The sequence below is a fragment of the Plectropomus leopardus genome, chromosome 15, assembly GCF_008729295.1.
Source record: "Plectropomus leopardus isolate mb chromosome 15, YSFRI_Pleo_2.0, whole genome shotgun sequence".
Lineage (NCBI taxonomy): Eukaryota > Metazoa > Chordata > Actinopteri > Perciformes > Serranidae > Plectropomus > Plectropomus leopardus.
Genome location: NC_056477.1, coordinates 7,932,507 through 7,951,433, shown reverse-complemented (window position 1 = coordinate 7,951,433; position 18,927 = coordinate 7,932,507). Strand labels below are relative to the sequence as shown.

At 39.3% G+C, this 18,927-nt stretch overlaps 1 protein-coding gene across 1 annotated transcript; it reads left to right on the top strand.

The window, feature by feature from the left end:
* The first annotated feature begins 295 nt into the window (after window positions 1–295).
* ppm1ba (protein phosphatase, Mg2+/Mn2+ dependent, 1Ba) lies at window positions 296–18,704 on the top strand. The gene is given in 7 exon segments (XM_042501876.1): window positions 296–663; window positions 8,213–8,694; window positions 8,697–9,130; window positions 9,348–9,465; window positions 10,809–10,923; window positions 12,401–12,458; window positions 17,091–18,704. Coding segments are annotated over 6 exon segments (1,206 nt in total). The 5' UTR covers window positions 296–663; window positions 8,213–8,243; the 3' UTR covers window positions 17,121–18,704.
* The last annotated feature ends 223 nt before the right edge of the window (window positions 18,705–18,927 follow it).

Sequence of the window (18,927 nt, the reverse complement as noted above, 5' to 3'; positions counted from 1 at the left end):
TTCTGCAATATATGAAATATGCTGACTGATAAATAACAGGGAATATAGTGTGTATATAAACAAAAGCTTGGGAAGCATTTCATCCCTCTCTCACGCAAAAACACCAGCAGCAAGTGTGTGAGCAACCAAATAACTTAATTTTTACTGTTTACATTATGTCAGAGGAGCTACATGAGAGACTCATCATTTGACCAATCGTGTCTCAGCTTCGGATCAGCATTTGTCCAATCACAGAAGAGAGTGAGCTAGTTGTCCCGCCCCCACACTGCATGTTGAAAAAGAACGTCATCTGCCTCATACATTTAGCTTTAGCCAAAATTAGCTAGTTGTTCAAATCATAGATACATCTCACCGAAACGACTGTTTTTATTTTCAACCGACAGCCTCCGTAACGATTATTTATTTGGTGCTCTTCGGGTTTGCAGTGCCGCCAAACATGTATATAAAAGCCTTATTCCGATGCAGGGACATGCTGAAAGCAGAACTGATCGTGTGAAATGCTGGCTAGCCTAATCAAAGCTAGCTGACGAGCAGGGGCCGAGAAACGAAAGTGGCTAACATTAACGAGAGATAAGCCTATCACAAGACGCCTGGGTACTTAAACATACCTGCCGCTCAAGCCACAACACGGAGGACTCACGGAGGTAGTTCCTTTCCTACAAAGTAAGTAAATTCTGGTACTTGGAATTAGCAACGTTTCTTGTAAACATCTCATACTAACATTGGCTAGTCACCTGCTAATGTCTATACAAACACTTTGACAACTATGAACTTCGCTAGCTGGTCAGCTAGCAACATAAGTGGCCTCAATTTCAATCAGTGACAACTGACTCTCAGCTAACGTTTTTATATATGACAGCAGGATATTTGTATTTGTTTTGGTGGTAATCATGGTGGTTATGATATTATCAGCCCTGATGTTGCGCCAGGTATTAATCCTGTTTTGTTAAGTGAGTGACGTAAGTTGTTTTTACCTCATGTTTTGCTGGACAGATGTAAAATGTACCAATAGCTTCAGTGTGCCAGTTTATCATAAATTACGTTAAGTGGTTTAAACAGTGAATGACAGTCCAACTTTTGCTAAAAGGTGCATCATTTGGTCAATAATGTAATTCCATTATGATTGTTAAGCGTCTTTTAGTACCTAAAAAAGAGATCTATCTATCTGTCTATCTGTCTATCTATCTATGTATCTATCAGTTATTACAATAACACATTTGCACTCCTTATGTTGTAACTGAATACGTTCTTGTTTGTTTTTTTTTATATAAGAGGCTAGAGCAGAGATACTCAATTTGCTGTGCTTGGGGGGCACTTTTGCAAAATAACAGGAGACCAGGGGCCAGTTGCAGCAGCCCCATGTTTCTAGGATTTAAGGACGTTTTGGGGATTTTGGTACACTTCTAGAATTTAAGGACTTTCTAGGATTTTAGGCCATTTCTAGCATTATAGGACATTTCTAGGATTGTGGGACTTTTCTAGGATTGTAGGACATTTCTAGGATTTTAGGACATTTCCCAGATTTTTGGACATTTATTGGATTTTTGAACATTTATTGGATTTTAGGATGTTTCCAGGATTTTTGGACATTTTAACATGTCTATTGGATTTTAGGACATTAGTGGCTTGGTGAGGACCAAGGGATGTGGGGATCTTCCGCTCGCATTTGTTTTTGATAAGCAATCTCTATTTTGATGCTATTATATGTTCTGGCACCTTTTGTATACTAAAAATTCCAGATATACCACATTTGAAGTGATAGAGATTGTTTTTACACCACAAAACCCAAACAGCATAAATGTTTCATGCATAGCAAGGGCTAAACTAAAGTTACTTCCTGTTTGTATTCCCAGTCTGAGTTTGAAACACAAGTGCGGGAATTAGCTTCTTTTATTGCCTTGTTGTGGGTAGTTTTATTGGTGTGTCTGTGGCTGTGTGTTTGGCACTGTGTTTGTGTGACAGTGTGTTCCAGAAATGGCAGCATCATCAGTGGCATGTTTGTGTTGGCACCTTGATGTGAAATCCTGCACTAGCTGTGCTGTTTTAGCCTATGACCACTGCGAGTCCGTTGGCTGGCCCAAAGGCATTTATCTATACACTTTTGGTCACGTCTGTTGATCGAAATTGCTTCATGCACACGCAGATGTGCGCTCAGATATGGTGTTAACTGGCAAGCTTGAAATAACTCAAAGATAAATTTGTCAAGTGCAAAGAGGGGTAGATGGACAAGCTGTGCGCATGTTTCAAAACAGAAAAATACTGAGTTGCTGAAGAATTTTCTAATAACCATCCAGGATAAATGAATACTCCCAGATTAAACTAATGTCCACAGCATGACATCTGTGATAAACATTATTATCCATGATACTGGGGTGTTAAAACCTTTTGTAATTTACCATAAACTTTTATCACATTTTCATTGTCATATTCAGATTATGCCAGATTATGTAAGGTTATTCACTTAAAAAAAAAAAAAAACGTAATTAAGATAAGCACAGATCTTGGGTGTGACTCTATCTGTGATGTCAGGATTTTTACTGCTTTAAATCTGTAAAACATTGTGATTGTGACCAGAACTTAAGCATTGAACCATCTGGATACATTTTATTCTCCATGATAATATCAAACCAAATTGCACATGTTGTTCCAGTATGAATTGAGATTGCTTTTAAATCATTTAGTACATGGTAAAGTTGAACACGTGAGTTGAGAAAGAATAATTAAGCGCACATCACATAGGTTTAAGCCTAACAAAAAAAACGCAAACACTGAAGAAAAAAGTAATGCCTGCACACTTTCTCCATGCCAAACAAGTTTAATAAAGACAATTGCTACGGTTACATGAATACCAGTATTCCCCTATTATTCCATATATGACAATATTCTGAATTTGATGCGCGTTATATAAACAGCATTTACGTTTAAATAATCTGAATTATTTTCCGTATTTGGCATTTTCAAATTCAGACATGTGGGATGGGGGTGGTATTATTTGGGTTTGAGCATTATTTTTGTGCTTGTAAACAAACTCATTGTTTTGATCCTACTTGGATCTTTATCAGATCCTCTTTATTTTTGACCTGACAAAGATCCAAGTAGGATCAGAACGTTGTCTTTATTAAACTTGTGTGGCATGGAATAAGTGTGCAGGCGTTTCTTTTTTTCTCCAACGTTTGACCTGTGAAATAACGTGTCATTCATCTCCCCACCTTTCAACACATCTCACCTTTTCGCAACTTCTGAGGCACAGGTTAGAGTAGGCACAATTACACATTCTCTCCTTGTTGCAGAAAACCCGCTCACAGTCCAGCATAATGTCACACCTTTGCCTTCTTCCTCTTCGGCTGTAGTCTGATAGACTCGCCGTCTAGTTAAATAACGGCCTCAGCTTCACTGACGCCACTGCACTGAAGATGACAGAGGCTGTCTGTTCAAAGAGCACTTGTGCCGGGAAATTGACTGCTTCTGATGCGACTTCAATGATGAGTCATCAAAGAGGGGATCTTAGATATCTGTTTGTTCCACCTCTTCAATTTGTAAAAAGAGAGCCCGTATTGAGCGGTGATTCCATTTTAGTTACAGTTTTTATCATAACAGAGGGCAGTCCCAGATAACTTGAGTGTTTTAGTCTTTCAGATGTGGATGTGGCTAATGGATACTTAATCAGCAGAAAGATGATGCCCCGTCTAAATGGCAATATAAGTACATTAATTGAAATTGATCATTTTAAAATCTAGTGTATGCCCTCATTACTTGCTTTCTTAACCAGAGATGTAAACTGCAAAAGGAAATGAGTGAAAACATGTGCTTAAATTATGATATTAAAGCTTTCATATACATCGATATGGCATAGCTGCATTGATTTTTATTTTTTGTTTTTTAGCACTGAAGAGAATTCTTAGTATCAGTTCAGTTTATAAATTGGATAAATAACAACAAGTATTTTGGGAAAACCCTCTATGCTGGAATACAAAGTATGTTGTCAGTTTAGAAAAACAATTTCTGGACACATTACTCAGTCATTCCTTTCATCCAGCAGTCTTGTTTCTGTCTGATCCTTAATTATGGGTGTTAACTTTTGACTTTGTGTCCATTCCATTGATTTGTCCACTTCTTACTACTTTGCATTGTGAGATGATTTTAATCCACAACTTTGGTTATATAAGTTCCCACCAGACATTCAGGCAGCACTCCACACATTGCATAGTTGATGATTTTAGAAACAGTGCTGGACCGCTGGTCTTCAGAAAGGTTAAAAGTTACATTTAATTCCATCTTAATGCCAATTAATTATATGTTATCAGATGCATCACTGTCGTACCCCAAAATGAACCAGCCAGTTTGACTACTCTGCCAAGTAGGATTAGGCAGGTGGGCCCTCATGTGGCACCAGTGTCCTCCTCTGACTCTTATGTATTTTTCTTTTGAGAACCACATGCAAACCAATAACCTTATGTTGGTTATTGAGAATTTCACTCAGCTGCTCCTCTATCTATGGCACTTTAGCACCTGCTTTCGGAAACACCACCATGCTAAATTTCCCATCAGCCTGTTTACAAGGTGATTCATTGTATTCTGATCATATTGTTTTAATTTGTTGCTCATCTGGTACACGGCCACAAACAGTTATTTTCCTTACCTGTCATTTTCCCTCCAAATAAAGAAACCTGTTGGTGGACTGCCATCTGAAATGTAGATGTAGGCAATTAAATCACATACTTTGCACTGCATGTCACCAAAAAGGGAGAGAGGGAGAGCTATTGTGTTAGTGGTAGTTCACTGCTGTGTGTAGTCTGTGGTCTGTGTTTGACAGGCTAATCTGGCCCTGCGTGGATCCCATCAGCAGCTGACTGTTAAATTGAGTTAGCTTGTTAAAGCTGCCCTGCTCGTCTGAAGTCTGAGAGCTGCAGGCCAGTCTGTTCGCCAGCTTTCAACTTTCATTCTCAAACAGCATCAGCCGCTCACTTCATCTTGCAATGTGAGAGCAACAATTGTGTGGTGCGAGTAAATAAGAGTGAGGTCAGTTTCTCCACCTTTGTCCCTGGAATCCACATAAATTTATGAAACACACACACACACACACACACACAGTGGCAAGGCTGTGCAGCTCTCTTGTCGCATGCTGCAACCACCAACATCTACTGCTTCTGTTGCTGTGGCAACCACTCAGCTGCCACTCCAAGCTGTGTAACCATGGAGACATCAGACTGGGTGACATCACTCTTTGGAGTCCTCTGTGCTTACATCAGAACTTACAAGTTAAGCAGTATATTATTTTTTATGCAAAACCAATAGAGTATGGCACGTATTGTAGCTGTGTGTCGATGACTTATTATCAGCATCAACATAAAAGGGCCCTCGCTTTGGTACAGTGTGCATGCGGTTGCTGCAGAGGTGAAAGAGCAGATGATTTGGTGTGGTGATTGTGTGCATGTCTTTGATATCTGCTCAATAATAAGTTGAATGCGTGTGTGAATGCATTTGTTGTCAGGGTAATAATTCAAGTGGTTTGGAGTAGTGATGCTTCCCAGCCCTTTGATGTGTGTGTGTGTGTGTGTGTGTGTTCGCTGATATGCAAACCATAACACACCTGTTGTATCTCAATTAAATGAACTGGGAGACAGGAAGTCACTAAGTTCTACATTTATCATATGCACAAAAATGACCGAGAAGCAGTTGTTGGCATTGACATTCTTATGTGTCATGCTCCCTTACAATGTCCATCACTGATTTTATTTATTTACTTGTTTATTGGACAAGGACAAATGCATAAAATATTGCTATATATATATATATATATATATATATATATATAATACAAAGTTGATTGTAGTTATTTGTAATGATGGAAATGGATTTTTAAAACGCATATTCCATGGTTAATCTTCAAAAAATAAATACATAAATAAAAGTTACATCATTTCAAGTCAGCTTTTGTCAAATCTTAATTGTGTCTCAATTAAGGCTGGCACAATATCATATTTTCACTAAACAATTTTGGCCAGAAGAGTTTTAAATTATGGCAAAAATAAGTTGTATTCCTCTGTAACATTGTTTATCGTGCATTTTGTGTGTAGAGAGGTGGAGAGTCTGTAGCTATACAAAAGCATATAAAAAGCAATTATCATAATGGATAGTTAAAATGCTCCAGAAGGTGTTGGGGGACAGTGACAAAGCAAGAATGAGATGCTTTTGGAGGCACTGGATTATTTACACAATATTATCATGTGTATTATAAACATGATGTTAATAATTTGTTTTTAAATTTTGTGGTTAACATCAATATAGGCATATCACAACACCCTTAGTCTCAAATAGATGGTGTTCACAATCACAATCAGGTGTCAAGTCATTTGTTACTTGAGATCAATATGTTGTCTACACCAGTTGCGTTGCGAAGGCAGCATCTCAGTAGCATAACAGGAAGAGCTTCTTTCCCCTGTGACTGTCAGACTGGATTTGTTTATCACCAGTGATTATACAATGCACACAACCCAATACAAGCACAGGTAATTGCGCCCAAAAGTCAGTTATGCACATGAAATGTGAATGAAGTGCAAGCTGTCATGCAGGCTTGTCTGTTCGACTAGATGCGAGACGAATGACTATAAAAGGCAGCTTAAATGCTTATGTGTGAAGTCATGTGATTTTTTCCCCTTCACCTACCCCAAGGTACCATTAGTTTTATTTTGGTTGACAAAATCTCAATCCTGGATTTTTCTTTGACCTTACATAATGGATCAGTGGATAGAGAGAAACCAGGAAGTTCTATTTTGAAGTTATGTAACCTTCAGCCTCAACTACATATGCATCAAGAGACCGGAACCTTGAGTATGCCTTCAACTTATTTGTAATTAGCATTTATTGATATTTTCAGGAATTAAAGCACAAGTTAAGAGTACAATTTCTGAGGCTAAGAGGCCATTAAGTAGTGTGACAATCAATAAGACTGTATAAAATCATGTTCTGTCATTACGTAACCAATTAGCATGGCTGCATAGATTTTATTTTCCTCTATCAAGCAGCCTGATGTTCATTTAGCTAATGCAGGTGCAGTTGAAGACAGATAACACATCCTCTGGAGCTCTCCATAGAGTTTGTTAATGCTCTTAGTAGCCAGCTCTGGCTGGCCAAAGAAGCTTTTAAGCTCACTTCTCAGTAAACAGAAGTGGCTGTGCTATTTCTGGATTTGATGAGCAATGACCAGTGTTTGATTTAAATATTTCTTTAGAAATATTAAGTGAACAGTTCAAGAAAAACACACATGCTTAATAGCTCCAGGAGTCCAGGTATCTTTGCAGGGGTCACATTTTCAGACCCTTGAAGATTCATTTGAAATCTTGAATCTCTGTTTGTTCGCTGAAGAGTCATAACCATTGAAACTGTAAGTGGAAGGCTAATTTATGTTCACAAGGTGATTCAACAACTGGATAATGAAATCTTGGCAGTCTATGTTATGAAATGTACAGTATATGTATCTGAGTCATGAAGCAGACACACTTTTGTAGATCTTTTCATTCGGTACAATCACTTAACATTACTGACCACGCAGCTACGTAGGCAGAATTTATTTCCGGAAAAACATGCATTTTAAATGATATTTGACAGAATATAGGCCTACACAGTAAGTTTTACACAATTAAGTATACTAAATATGTTTTTCTTTTAATTGAATGTTAAAGAGTTGGTGTTGTAATGTTTATTTTTTTCCCGCTGCATTATAAAAAAACGTTCAATTTGGGAGATATTTATTTCCATCCGAGTCTGAGCCTTGTAATCCACACACAGCAAAATGAACATGTGTGTTGTCTTGCAGTTGTCAAACAGTTGTAAACTGGCAAAAGGCTGAACATTAAGAAACACAGCTGATCATAATTCTGATTATGGTTAATCATAAGCACTTTCCTTAATCGATTATTGGTTAAATTCGGGATCGACTAATCATTACTTGAAAATAACATAAAAACTATGCATATTTCAAACAGTAGTTTGCAAAAAATTGATCAAGTACTTGTCATCATCCCTAGTTCAGATGTCTGCAGATGATGTATCAACCATGTTTGTGCTGCTTATTTAAAAGTCAGTTTTGTGCTAATTTTATGTTTTAACTTGGATGATTCGTATAACATTTCCTCAACTGCTGATTTGAATTCACTGTCTGGTTTTCTTTCTTTTTTTTGTCCTGTGTCTGTCTGTTTTTTCTCCCGCTCAGGTAGCAGTGGGTCTCTCACTAGGGAAGAGCCATGGGTGCGTTCCTGGACAAGCCCAGGACGGAGAAGCACAACTCACACGCAGAGGGCAATGGCCTCCGCTATGGGCTCAGCTCCATGCAGGGCTGGCGGGTAGAGATGGAGGACGCTCACACCGCTGTGTTGGGACTTCCTGCTCCTGGCATGACTGACTGGTCCTTTTTTGCCGTGTACGATGGTCACGCTGGCTCAAGGGTTGCCAACTACTGCTCTAAGCATCTTCTGGAACATATAATAAGTGCTAGTTTAGGGGGCGGAGGAACCCAGGGCTCCCAGGCTGGCTCAGACAGCTCCAGCAGCGACCAATCAGCACTGGTTCCTCCTACAGTGGAGGCTGTGAAAGCTGGGATCCGGACAGGCTTCCTGAGGATCGATGAGCACATGCGCAACTTCTCTGACTTTCGAAATGGCATGGACCGTAGTGGCTCCACAGCAGTGGGAATCCTCTGTCGCCAGATCATTTCTTCTTCATCAACTGTGGTGATTCTCGAGGTGTTTTATACCGCAATTCACAAGTGTGCTTCTCCACGCTTGACCACAAGCCTTGCAACCCACGTGAGAGAGAGCGTATCCAGAATGCTGGCGGCTCGGTGATGATTCAGAGGGTTAACGGGTCACTGGCTGTATCCAGGGCCTTGGGGGACTATGATTATAAGTGTGTGGATGGGAAGGGCCCCACAGAGCAGTTGGTTAGCCCCGAACCAGAAGTGTTTGAGATGGTTCGGGCCCCGGAACAGGATCAGTTTGTGATCTTGGCATGTGATGGCATCTGGGATGTCATGTCCAATGAGGAGCTGTGTGAGTTTGTGAAGTCTAGGCTTGAGGTGACTGATGACCTAGAGAGAGTCTGCAATGAAGTGGTGGACACCTGCCTGCACAAGGTGTGTACAAATTTGTTTTTAAAGCATGACCTTTGTGTGTTTTTGCTCAAAATGTTATAAATGCTATTTTGTCACTGGAATGTTTAACCTCATATATATATATATATATATATATATATATATATATATATATATATATATTCCAGTCCAGCCATACACAATAACTCATTTTCTTACCTGCTCTTTCTTCGCTGCTCTCTCCTCCCGTCCATCTCAGGGGAGTCGGGATAACATGAGTGTTGTGTTAGTGTGTTTGCCCAACGCTCCCAAAGTGTCGGAGGAAGCTGTGAGGAAAGACGCTGAGCTCAACAAATATCTGGAGTCTCGAGTGGAAGGTGAGAATGGATGGATGGAGAAAAAATAACCAATATTTACTGTATATGCAAACATAATGGGATTGTTGAATGTGAAACATGTTAGTTGGTCATTTTGACAATCTTTCTTTCATTTCTCTTGAAAACAGCTCTTTTTGTTTGGTTTAATGAGTAAATGTAAGGTGATATAATTAATAGGTTCTTGACACTGACATTTTTCAGACCGTAAATCCCAATTAAATATACTCATATTGTTTTAAAATGTATAGTTGGGAAAAGCATCTTAGATCCAATAAAGGTTGTTCTTGGAGAGATAGGATCTTTCTCCAACTGAAATGTCATATTTGTGTGTATGTTTTCTCCATGGACTGACCCTGCCACTCTATTGTCTAACCTCCAGCCAAGTTATCCACGGCTCACAGCAGAGGAATGACACCATCATGACCTCCTTTTCCATTTCAGCAAGCATCTTCTCTCTTTATTCCCTGTTCGCTCCTCTCCTCCCTTTTACGTCCCTAAACGCATCTTTCTCTCCTTTCCATCCCTCGCTAAAACATTCCCTTTCTTGTTTGGATGGATTTCATTTCATCCCATTTTTCTTTGTCAGGATGCATGAGGCCCTCTGATGAGCACAGTGCAGCTTTTCTAGTCTCTGTTGGTTACGTCAGTCCTCTTGTCTGGCCAGTGTTAATTTTGTGAAAAATCAGGGCTGGTCAGCTGTTTCAGATTTTGGCCAAAATATGAAATGTATTCTTAAACTTAAAATGAACCTTCACACTTGCCTGTTTTCACCAACTTGGTACAAATTTTGTTTTAGTCAACAGAAAGGAAAAACTTGGTTCTAGGGTTTGGAAGATAGGTTTTTATATCCATTGCAAGACTATGTAATGCAGGTGGTAGTTAGTGTGAATAAAAAAAAATGTATGTTTCCTAAATGGTTTGATTTGCACTCCAGAGTTTGTTAAATTCATTTCACATTTCAGGGTCAAGTGCAGTTATGCAAAAGTTCTGTTTGGTTGTTTGGCTTCAGGTGCTGTCTAATACTGGAAGACAGACAGAAAGAGAGAATAGAGAGAGGGAGAGGAATTCTCTGGCTGAACATTGACCTGGCCTCACGCCACTCTCAACTCAGTTGCAGCCCTCTTTCTGTCACCATCTCTCTGTCTCATACACATTTATTTCCACAAATTCACTGTCTGTTTTCAATCTTCACATTTTTTTCTCCTCATTTGGCACATTTTTGGTCTCTCTGTTCTGTTCTGTTCTGTTCTTCTCTGCTTCTCCTCTTCTCCCCCAGCTGTTCTTGGCTATCTCCAGCTCTGTTAATACCGACTTCAGTAACAACATGTCCTTTGCTGTTTTAGAGATGCTGTCCCGGCCAGGGGACGAGGGGTTTCCTGACCTGGTAGCAGTGATGAGGAACCTGTCCACCGACATCAACATGCCCTGTCTGCCACCAGGGGGAGGCCTTGCCAGCAAGTAAGGACCTCCACCCTTGAAGGGGCTATTTTGCGTAATTTTAACACATCAGTTGTACATTATTTTGTTGTCATAAACATCTGGAATATATATTTTTTTAAAGTTTTCATGATTTTGTAAAAATCTGTGTCAATGTGTTAACTAAAAATGTCTTTTGTAATATGTTAAAAAAACAAGAAAAAAAAAACAGTATTAGAGTATTTTTACATCAAAATCCCTGTCAGTTCTCTTTCTGTAAAACCCAAGCAGTAACCTTTGAGGCTGAAAAATGAAGCCAATAGGGTAGTACCAAAATCCGCAGTTCATTAAATGGCCATTTGAGGCTTGCTCCAAAACTGAGCCAAGAAACCCATGTTAAGATGTTGAACTTTACCAGTGGAAATAAACATGTTTACAGCCTGGCACAAAAAACAATTTTGGTTTCTATAGCTAATTTTAACATTCATGACAACTGTGTGTGGTTAATTGTTTTTATAAGTTACCAATTAAGGCCCAAAGATACGCATTAAAGGGCAGGGCCACTTGAGTCACAGGCTGTCTGCTGATATTGTCCTCGACGGCTTCCAGTCAGATCCATCCCTCACTCCTCCACAGCTCCAGCCTTTTGTCCAAATATGATCACTTCTGGCTCCAAATAACCAACATGGTGACAGTCTAAATGCCAAAATCAAGGCTTCATAAAGGGAGTACACAAACTAACTGATGATGCCCTGGTAGCTAAGTCCATTATTTATATAGTCTATGGTAAAGCCAGGTTAAACGGTCTTAAATGAGTCCTCCTGCGCTCACGCTTCTTAAAATTTGTCCAATCAAATGACACTCTGGGCAATAGCTAGTCACACCGCTCATATAAAACAGTACTTGACCATTTGCTGGTTGTAGTAGCTAGCAAATTCAGCATGATCGAGAGCGAAAAGAAGAGATGGGCGTTTATATATCCTTTGCAAAAACCTTTGTTTTCATTTCCAAAACAATGTTGTGGAGGTGTTATTCATTCACCTCTCCCACATTCTCCTGATTTAACGATGAGGGAGGTATGTGTGGAGCCGACCATCTGGACTCCTCTGTCATAACGTCTCGCGCTTATCTGTAAGTCCGCCCACTTTTGAGCAGTCCAGTGAAACGCGAAGGATTAGACTGAAATCCCTCTTGTAACTGTACACTGATCTAACATTCTGTTTCACTGGAAAATGCGTCACAGGGACTTTTAACCATAAGGAGAGGAATAAAATGACGAAATAATACGTTGTAGTATTGTTATGTACACCTGGGGAATTGATTTCTTATTTTTGTATGTCATTAAATACCCACCCAAGTTTGCAGTCATTACAATACTAGGAAGATGTTTTTCTTTTTTGACAACTGCATCTTACTGTACCTTGTTTTTCCACATACGCCCTCTGTTGTTGCTTTGATGGATTGTTGGAATTGAATAGCTCAAGAGATGTAATCACATTTTTGTGTCTATGTTCTGCAGACGCAGTGTCATCGAAGCAGTATACAACCGTCTGAACCCATATAGGGAGGAAGATGGGGTGAGTATCTCTGTGTGTGTGTATATATATATATATTATATATATATATATATATATATATATAGATATGTGACCTTTGTCCTTCTTTGGCCATTTACACAACACTCAAACATCTTATGCTTAAGTCCTGAGGCCACAAATGTTTCAGTGGTCTCTGAAAATCTCTTTTTCTTATGCTGATCCATCCTGTTTGATGGACAGGCTGGTGATTTGTGTGTATTGTATTTATTTATTCTCAAAATGAAGTATTAGAATTTCCTTCAGAGGTGGCTTTGAGGCCAACACACCCTCCCATTATGATAAACATGATTTTTTTTTCCTGTGCATAGTGCATGATGCACACCTTCCTGTCAGGCCTCATAATGGGTTATGCATGCATGACAACACAGCTTTGTCGAAAGTCTGTCTAGTGGAACTGAGAACTTTTTCGCTTTAACAAAGTACAGTGAAAGCATTCACTTCTAAGTTATTCGCTCTAAGTGGGGCACTCCCCGTGCATCAAAGACTTCTTTCATCAGTTTATTTGTTTGTCTCCTTCTCTGCGTTTTATCTGTCCTAACACAAAGCAACCCCAAAATCACTCTTAAGTGAACACTTTCTGAATTGGTCTGTATTTATTTGACACTAAAGTAATGTAAAGTACAATTCTAAACAACAGTTTCTGCTACTGGTATTAGAACAGTGTTTCCTTTTTTGAGGATGACTCAATGTTTCTAAAATTTTAAGCTCACTTTTTTTCTCCTGGCAGTTAGCTCTGCATCCTCCATCTTTGTACTGCCTGCATGTGTTATTAGAAACACTGGAAATTTAGTTGCACACATACTGAAGATAAAGCAGTTGTCAAAACTAAATATACTATAAGAATAAATGACAATAAGTCATGACACATACCAACAGAGTAAAGGCATGTAGTTCAACACCATGAACAATGAATTGCTCAAAGGGATACTTCACTGAAAACCTGTTTCAAGTTTCAAATACTCATGTTGTGTAGGTTCAAAAAGTGCCAATTTCAATGCAAACAATCTATTAAAATGTCCGAACATAACTCTCAAACCATTGCTGCAGCATTATACTCTTTCCTCTGTCTTTCCCTTGCTCAGTATGTTCTAGGGACACAAATACGTAGCTTCTGTTTGTTTGTAGTGCATTTTACTCAGAGATTCCACATTACTGGAATAAAGAGGATCCACTTTTGGGTCGGCTTTGCTTTTTAACACTTAAGCAAGAAATACGGGCAAAATGCTGCCCCAGTGTGTGATTTTAGATAGCATGCTTGCATTCCCAAGAAAAAAGAGATGTGACGTTTATACAACAGCATCAGCGTCTAGTGTCTGTCTATGTGTGTGAAGTCCTGTCATGCCAGCTGTGCCTTTTTTACTTTTTAAATTTGGTTCTGTTACTACCTCAGCTGCTGGCTTAACAGCGGAGCTAGTCTGTCTCCCTGCTCTGTGTTCCTACAGACCAGCGAGAAGAAATTTCTGCCTTGAGCAGGTGGTATAAAAGGGACTGGTGTTGTTAGTTGTTTACCTTTGTCACATGCAGCTATGTTTGTTTTGAATAACAATCAATAAAATATACCTATACAATTGAAATAAAAGCAAAGGCATGTTTCTCACAGTATCCTTTCTCAAATAAAGGCCTAGTTTTTTTTTTATTTAGGTGAAGTGAAAAAAGGCTGTATTGGAGATTTGATGGCACTGAGGAGTCTGTGTGAAACAAATGTCATAGTCCAGCAAGTGTCTGAGGATGTGGCTCCCTGTGGCATCCCTCTGTCCTTGGACCCTCAAAGCAGATATAGAAAAACTACCCCAAAAAGCTCTTAAATGGGGGGAAAAAATGGTTGAGACCTCAGGAGGATCAACGGAGGAGGGATCCCTCTTCCAGGACGGACAGACGTGCAATAGATGTTGTGTGTACAGAATAGATCAATATAATAAAATGACATTGGATGGATGGTTAAATATGTCATTGTGTGTATGTGTTGTGTAGAGGTGGATCAGATCCGTCTGTGAAAGAATGACACACTAAGCCGTCACTATGATAATTGTTGCCATGTCCTGAAGCTCTGTCCACTTGTTTATCAGCCGTCTCGTATGTTCTTGTATGTGTGTGTGTCTGGTGGTGGTGCACAAGTCCTGAGGTGGAGCCTGATCTATAAAAGGGATCCGTGTGTGTGTGTGTTTTTGCACATGCAAAACGTTTCCCGTTGGATAGCTCGTGTTGGGGATGAGGTGATGTTCACCTCATTGTGTTATCTTGGTTTGTCTGGAAGGACGGATTGTTTGTCTTTTGGCACACATGCACACATTCATGTGCTAATTAGAAGGACTTTAACTACTGTGCTTAAAGCCACTGTTTATAGAGTTTTAATGCCATTATAGCCAAATTATTTTGCTGCAAAGTTCATTTGTTTGCAGAAAAATGTGACAGTCTTGGTGAAAATTGGTGTGTTCCGTGATGCTAGTCTAATTTTTAAATTATACACATAATGGCTTTAAATAGATTTAAATTGTAATCATCATAGCAACAGTTTTTGAGGAATGCTGATATGTTAAATTTGACAAACAATTATAGTTTTATTTTACTGCAAGTAACATAATTGTATAACACTTAAGAACACATGTTTTTCTAGCAGACTTCAATCTTTCAATCAAAGGTGCTATCAGTAAATTATCGCTTTTAATAACCTCTTGTTGCAGCTTTGGGAAGCTGCAACATTTGTAAACAAGTGTTCCCCTCAACAGTTTCCAGTATTTGTAATTTTTATGACAAGATTTCACATATCATCATCTCTAAGTTAACTTTTATGGCACTTTAAAGAAAAAAACAAGGCTACATTCAAAAGTATTAAGTATAATTTCTTAAATTTTCAACATCAAGTATTTATATCTACTGAACTGATTCAGATAGGTGGTGCTGCTACTACAACTAGCAGTAAAAACAGAAGTCAGAATGAGTCACATTTTAAGTTTTATCTGCAGTATTATATCCACGGTATTTATTTAATTCCTGTATAGAGTGCCCCAGGGATGATGTTTTCTGTAGGCCAATGTGGAAGTCAATGTTGCCTGGGTTTCCTCGTCAAAAAGCCAATGGGATTTATTCATTGGGTTTTGTATTATTACAGGAAAAAAAGCTCAAAAAAGATTCAAAAAAGAATTTGAATGATTCTTACACATCTTGTTATGCAAGATAATCTTCATGAATGAACTCCACTTTTAGGATTTTTGAGACATAAAAGCTTCAGAACTCACAAGTGAGGTATTGTCTGGCACATTTTTCCTTATTTCAGACATCTAGCCAAACACCCATTCAAAAAATGCATTGTTTTCGAGACAAGGAAACTGGAGATGCTGAACTGGTAACTCATTTCCAGGTTTTAGGATTTCTTCCTGGGACACTCAATCAACTCATTACAAAAAAAAGGTTATTATGCTATAGTGCATTGACAAAATACATCACATGTAGCTAATGTTAGCTTCATCATAATTCTAATACATCATACTTTTTTGATGTCTAGAAAACAATTAATGAGCGACAGTGTTTGAAAAGGGTAGTAATATGTAACTAAAGCAAGGCAGGCATGACAAACAACAAACCCCAGTTGATATGTTTTGTGTATAAAGCTAAAAAAAAGAATTACTAATGGCTCCTTAAACTCAAAAAATCCCAAAGCATTTTAATAAAATAACCCCAAATAAAAATCAGTAGAATCTCAAGATGTTATTTAATCATTGCAAAACAAAAGTGGTTCCATTCTTTATAAATATATTTAGCAAATGGTGTGTCGTAATGTTCACACCAACACACACACTGATAAGGGATGTATAGATTTGTCTAATTGTGTGTTCACCCTCTGATTAACGCAGCCCTCCTGTTTCATTTGGTAAGTGATCACATATATAACTGTTACACCCTTTCCCCCTTTCTTCCAACCCCTCATCTACACACATGCATACACACTCACACACATTCTTACAGGCATGTAAGTGGCGACCTGCTACGCATATTCCCCCTGTCACCCCTTCATCAGTCTCTACTCCCCGCTCTGATCTCTGGCATGTGGAGCTCCGTTTAGACTCTTAAGGCGTGTGTGCGTATGGACGTCCGTGTGCAGACATGATTCCAGGTTCGATGAGGATGAATGGTCGTTGTTTCTGGTCCTGTCCGTCCCCCCTCTCACGTCACACGCACACGCCCCACACGCATGCATCGCTGTCTCACTCAGCCTTTCCACAACTGCACGCAAGTATATAACAAGTCTTCGTTTCTGTGTCACTCCCTGCAATAAGACGAAAGGCCTTGGGATTGTTGTGTTGGCGTATTGCTACAGAAAAAACCTACACACCGAGATTGAAAATGTGCCCTGGCTTATGCTGCTATTGTAACTACTTTTCAACTATTTTTTTTTTGTTGTTGTGTTGATTGGTAGGTAAACTTGGCCTTGAAGTCCAGTTTTGGGAAGCAAGTCATTAAATGACTGTCATGGTTGTGTTCCTATATTTGATAAGAGCGTGCCCTCTTTTTTCACCCTGCTCTCCCTCCTTTGTCTCGTTTCCCGTCTTCTCTCTTACTCTTCCTTCCCCCCCATCTCTCCTTTTCCCGCCATATTTTCTTCTCCTCTTGCAGAGCGGAGCTGAGTTGGAGTACCACTGGTAGCTGTCCAGCACAACTGCCTGATTCAAAAAACAAAACAGGACCACTTTTCCACTCAAGATCACATCCATAGTCACCTTTTATGTTCCTCTGGGATTTTTTTTATTTTGCTTTTTATTTCCCACACCGAGATCAATCGAAGCAGACATACTGGTTTTAAAACTAATGTGGAGGAATGCAAAACAGATTTTGTTGGTTCTTTTTGTAGAACAAAAAAATAAGAACAACTTCACTGATATCTGAAACAGAACTACATATACAGCATATTCATCAGAGGAGAGGCAAACAAGCACAGTTTTTCTTGCCCCCTCCTTTTCTTGCTTTTCTTTTTGGTGGTTGTTTTTGTGGTGGATTGACGGAGAGACACGGGAGCAGTACTGTTCTGAACACTTTAGGGCTCTATGGTGCTTTTCTCACAACTGAGAGAGAAGGGAGACCCTCACAAACCTGAACCAGCCACTCATGGATGTTTGTAAGACACTGAAGAGACTAAAGTGGTTTGCTGGCTGCATTTTTTTGGTGTTACTTGTTTTGAAGTGTGACCTTTACTTTGCACCTGACTGGCAGTCAATCGACCACACAAGCCTGCGCTTCCCTCAAGCCATGCTGTCCAGTTCAGTCATGCTTGGGGTTCTGGGCATTACTGGTACTCAAACAGGGGCCCAACACTTCACCTGGATGCTGGAGGCAGCCTCACAGAACTCCTGGATTTAAAACTCCCCATGTCCTCGCTTTCCAAAGACTTCTTGGTCCACTTCATAACCCGAGGCTACACGTCTGCACACGAGGGGAGCACTCGTGAGAGTCTGTCTGGCAACTCATTTCAATCTGGCTTCTCCACACTGCGTCCAAACTAAGACAGGACACGGGCCGGTGTGCCTGGCTGCAGATAGGAGTTACATTTGGATGGTTTGAACTAAAGTGAGAGGACTCTTCTTGCACGTCCTTGCTCATTTTCTCCCCTCCTGTCTCTTAAAGGATGTTTGCAAACAGTTGATTTCTCGCTCTTCTCCTCTGTCTCTTTCCTCTCTCTTCATGTGACAGAAGAGACTCAGCTGTCATTTGCATCGGCAGACAATGCCAGAATCATAAGCTTTTGAGCCTGCTGTTGTTAAAGAGATAGAAAGATAGAAATTATATATTAAATTCATATATATAGAGAGAGAGATATATATATTTTGATTTGTGTGTTTCATCTTGATTCCCATCCATGGTGTTTGTTGTGGCCTAATGTGCGTGTGGTCGGGACGTGTGCATACATTTTGCGTGTTGACAAAACACAGAAAAGTTGCACACATATGCCCTGTTTAGAGCTGGCATCAACATGCGTCTCAGATGATCTGATCACAACTGGATAGCACTAAATACAGCTATAAACAAGAGGTGGATCGATATTGGTTTTTCAGGGCCGACACAGATTATTAGTAGTTAATGAGACCGATAACCGATATTTTGAACTGATATGCATTTACAATAAAAATAAAAGTCTTTCCATCAATACTTAGAATTCGGAATATAACAAACTCCAACACAAAACAAAACTGTTTAAATGCCTTTAGCAAATGTTTCATCAAAACTGAAACTTTCAACATCATATACAGCAAGTTCCCAGCAACTTTTTTGTTTTTTTAGATAAAAAATACATAAATAAAAGTAGCTCCCTGAGGTTTTACAAAGTAAAAGTTCCTCCCACGCTAACACTTTCTTTGCACTTTTTTTATCAATAATTGGCCAGGCTGATAATCTGTCGACCACTAGTATAAACGGCCACCAAGACTCGTTTCTGTTCAGTCAAATACTTTCCAAGGTA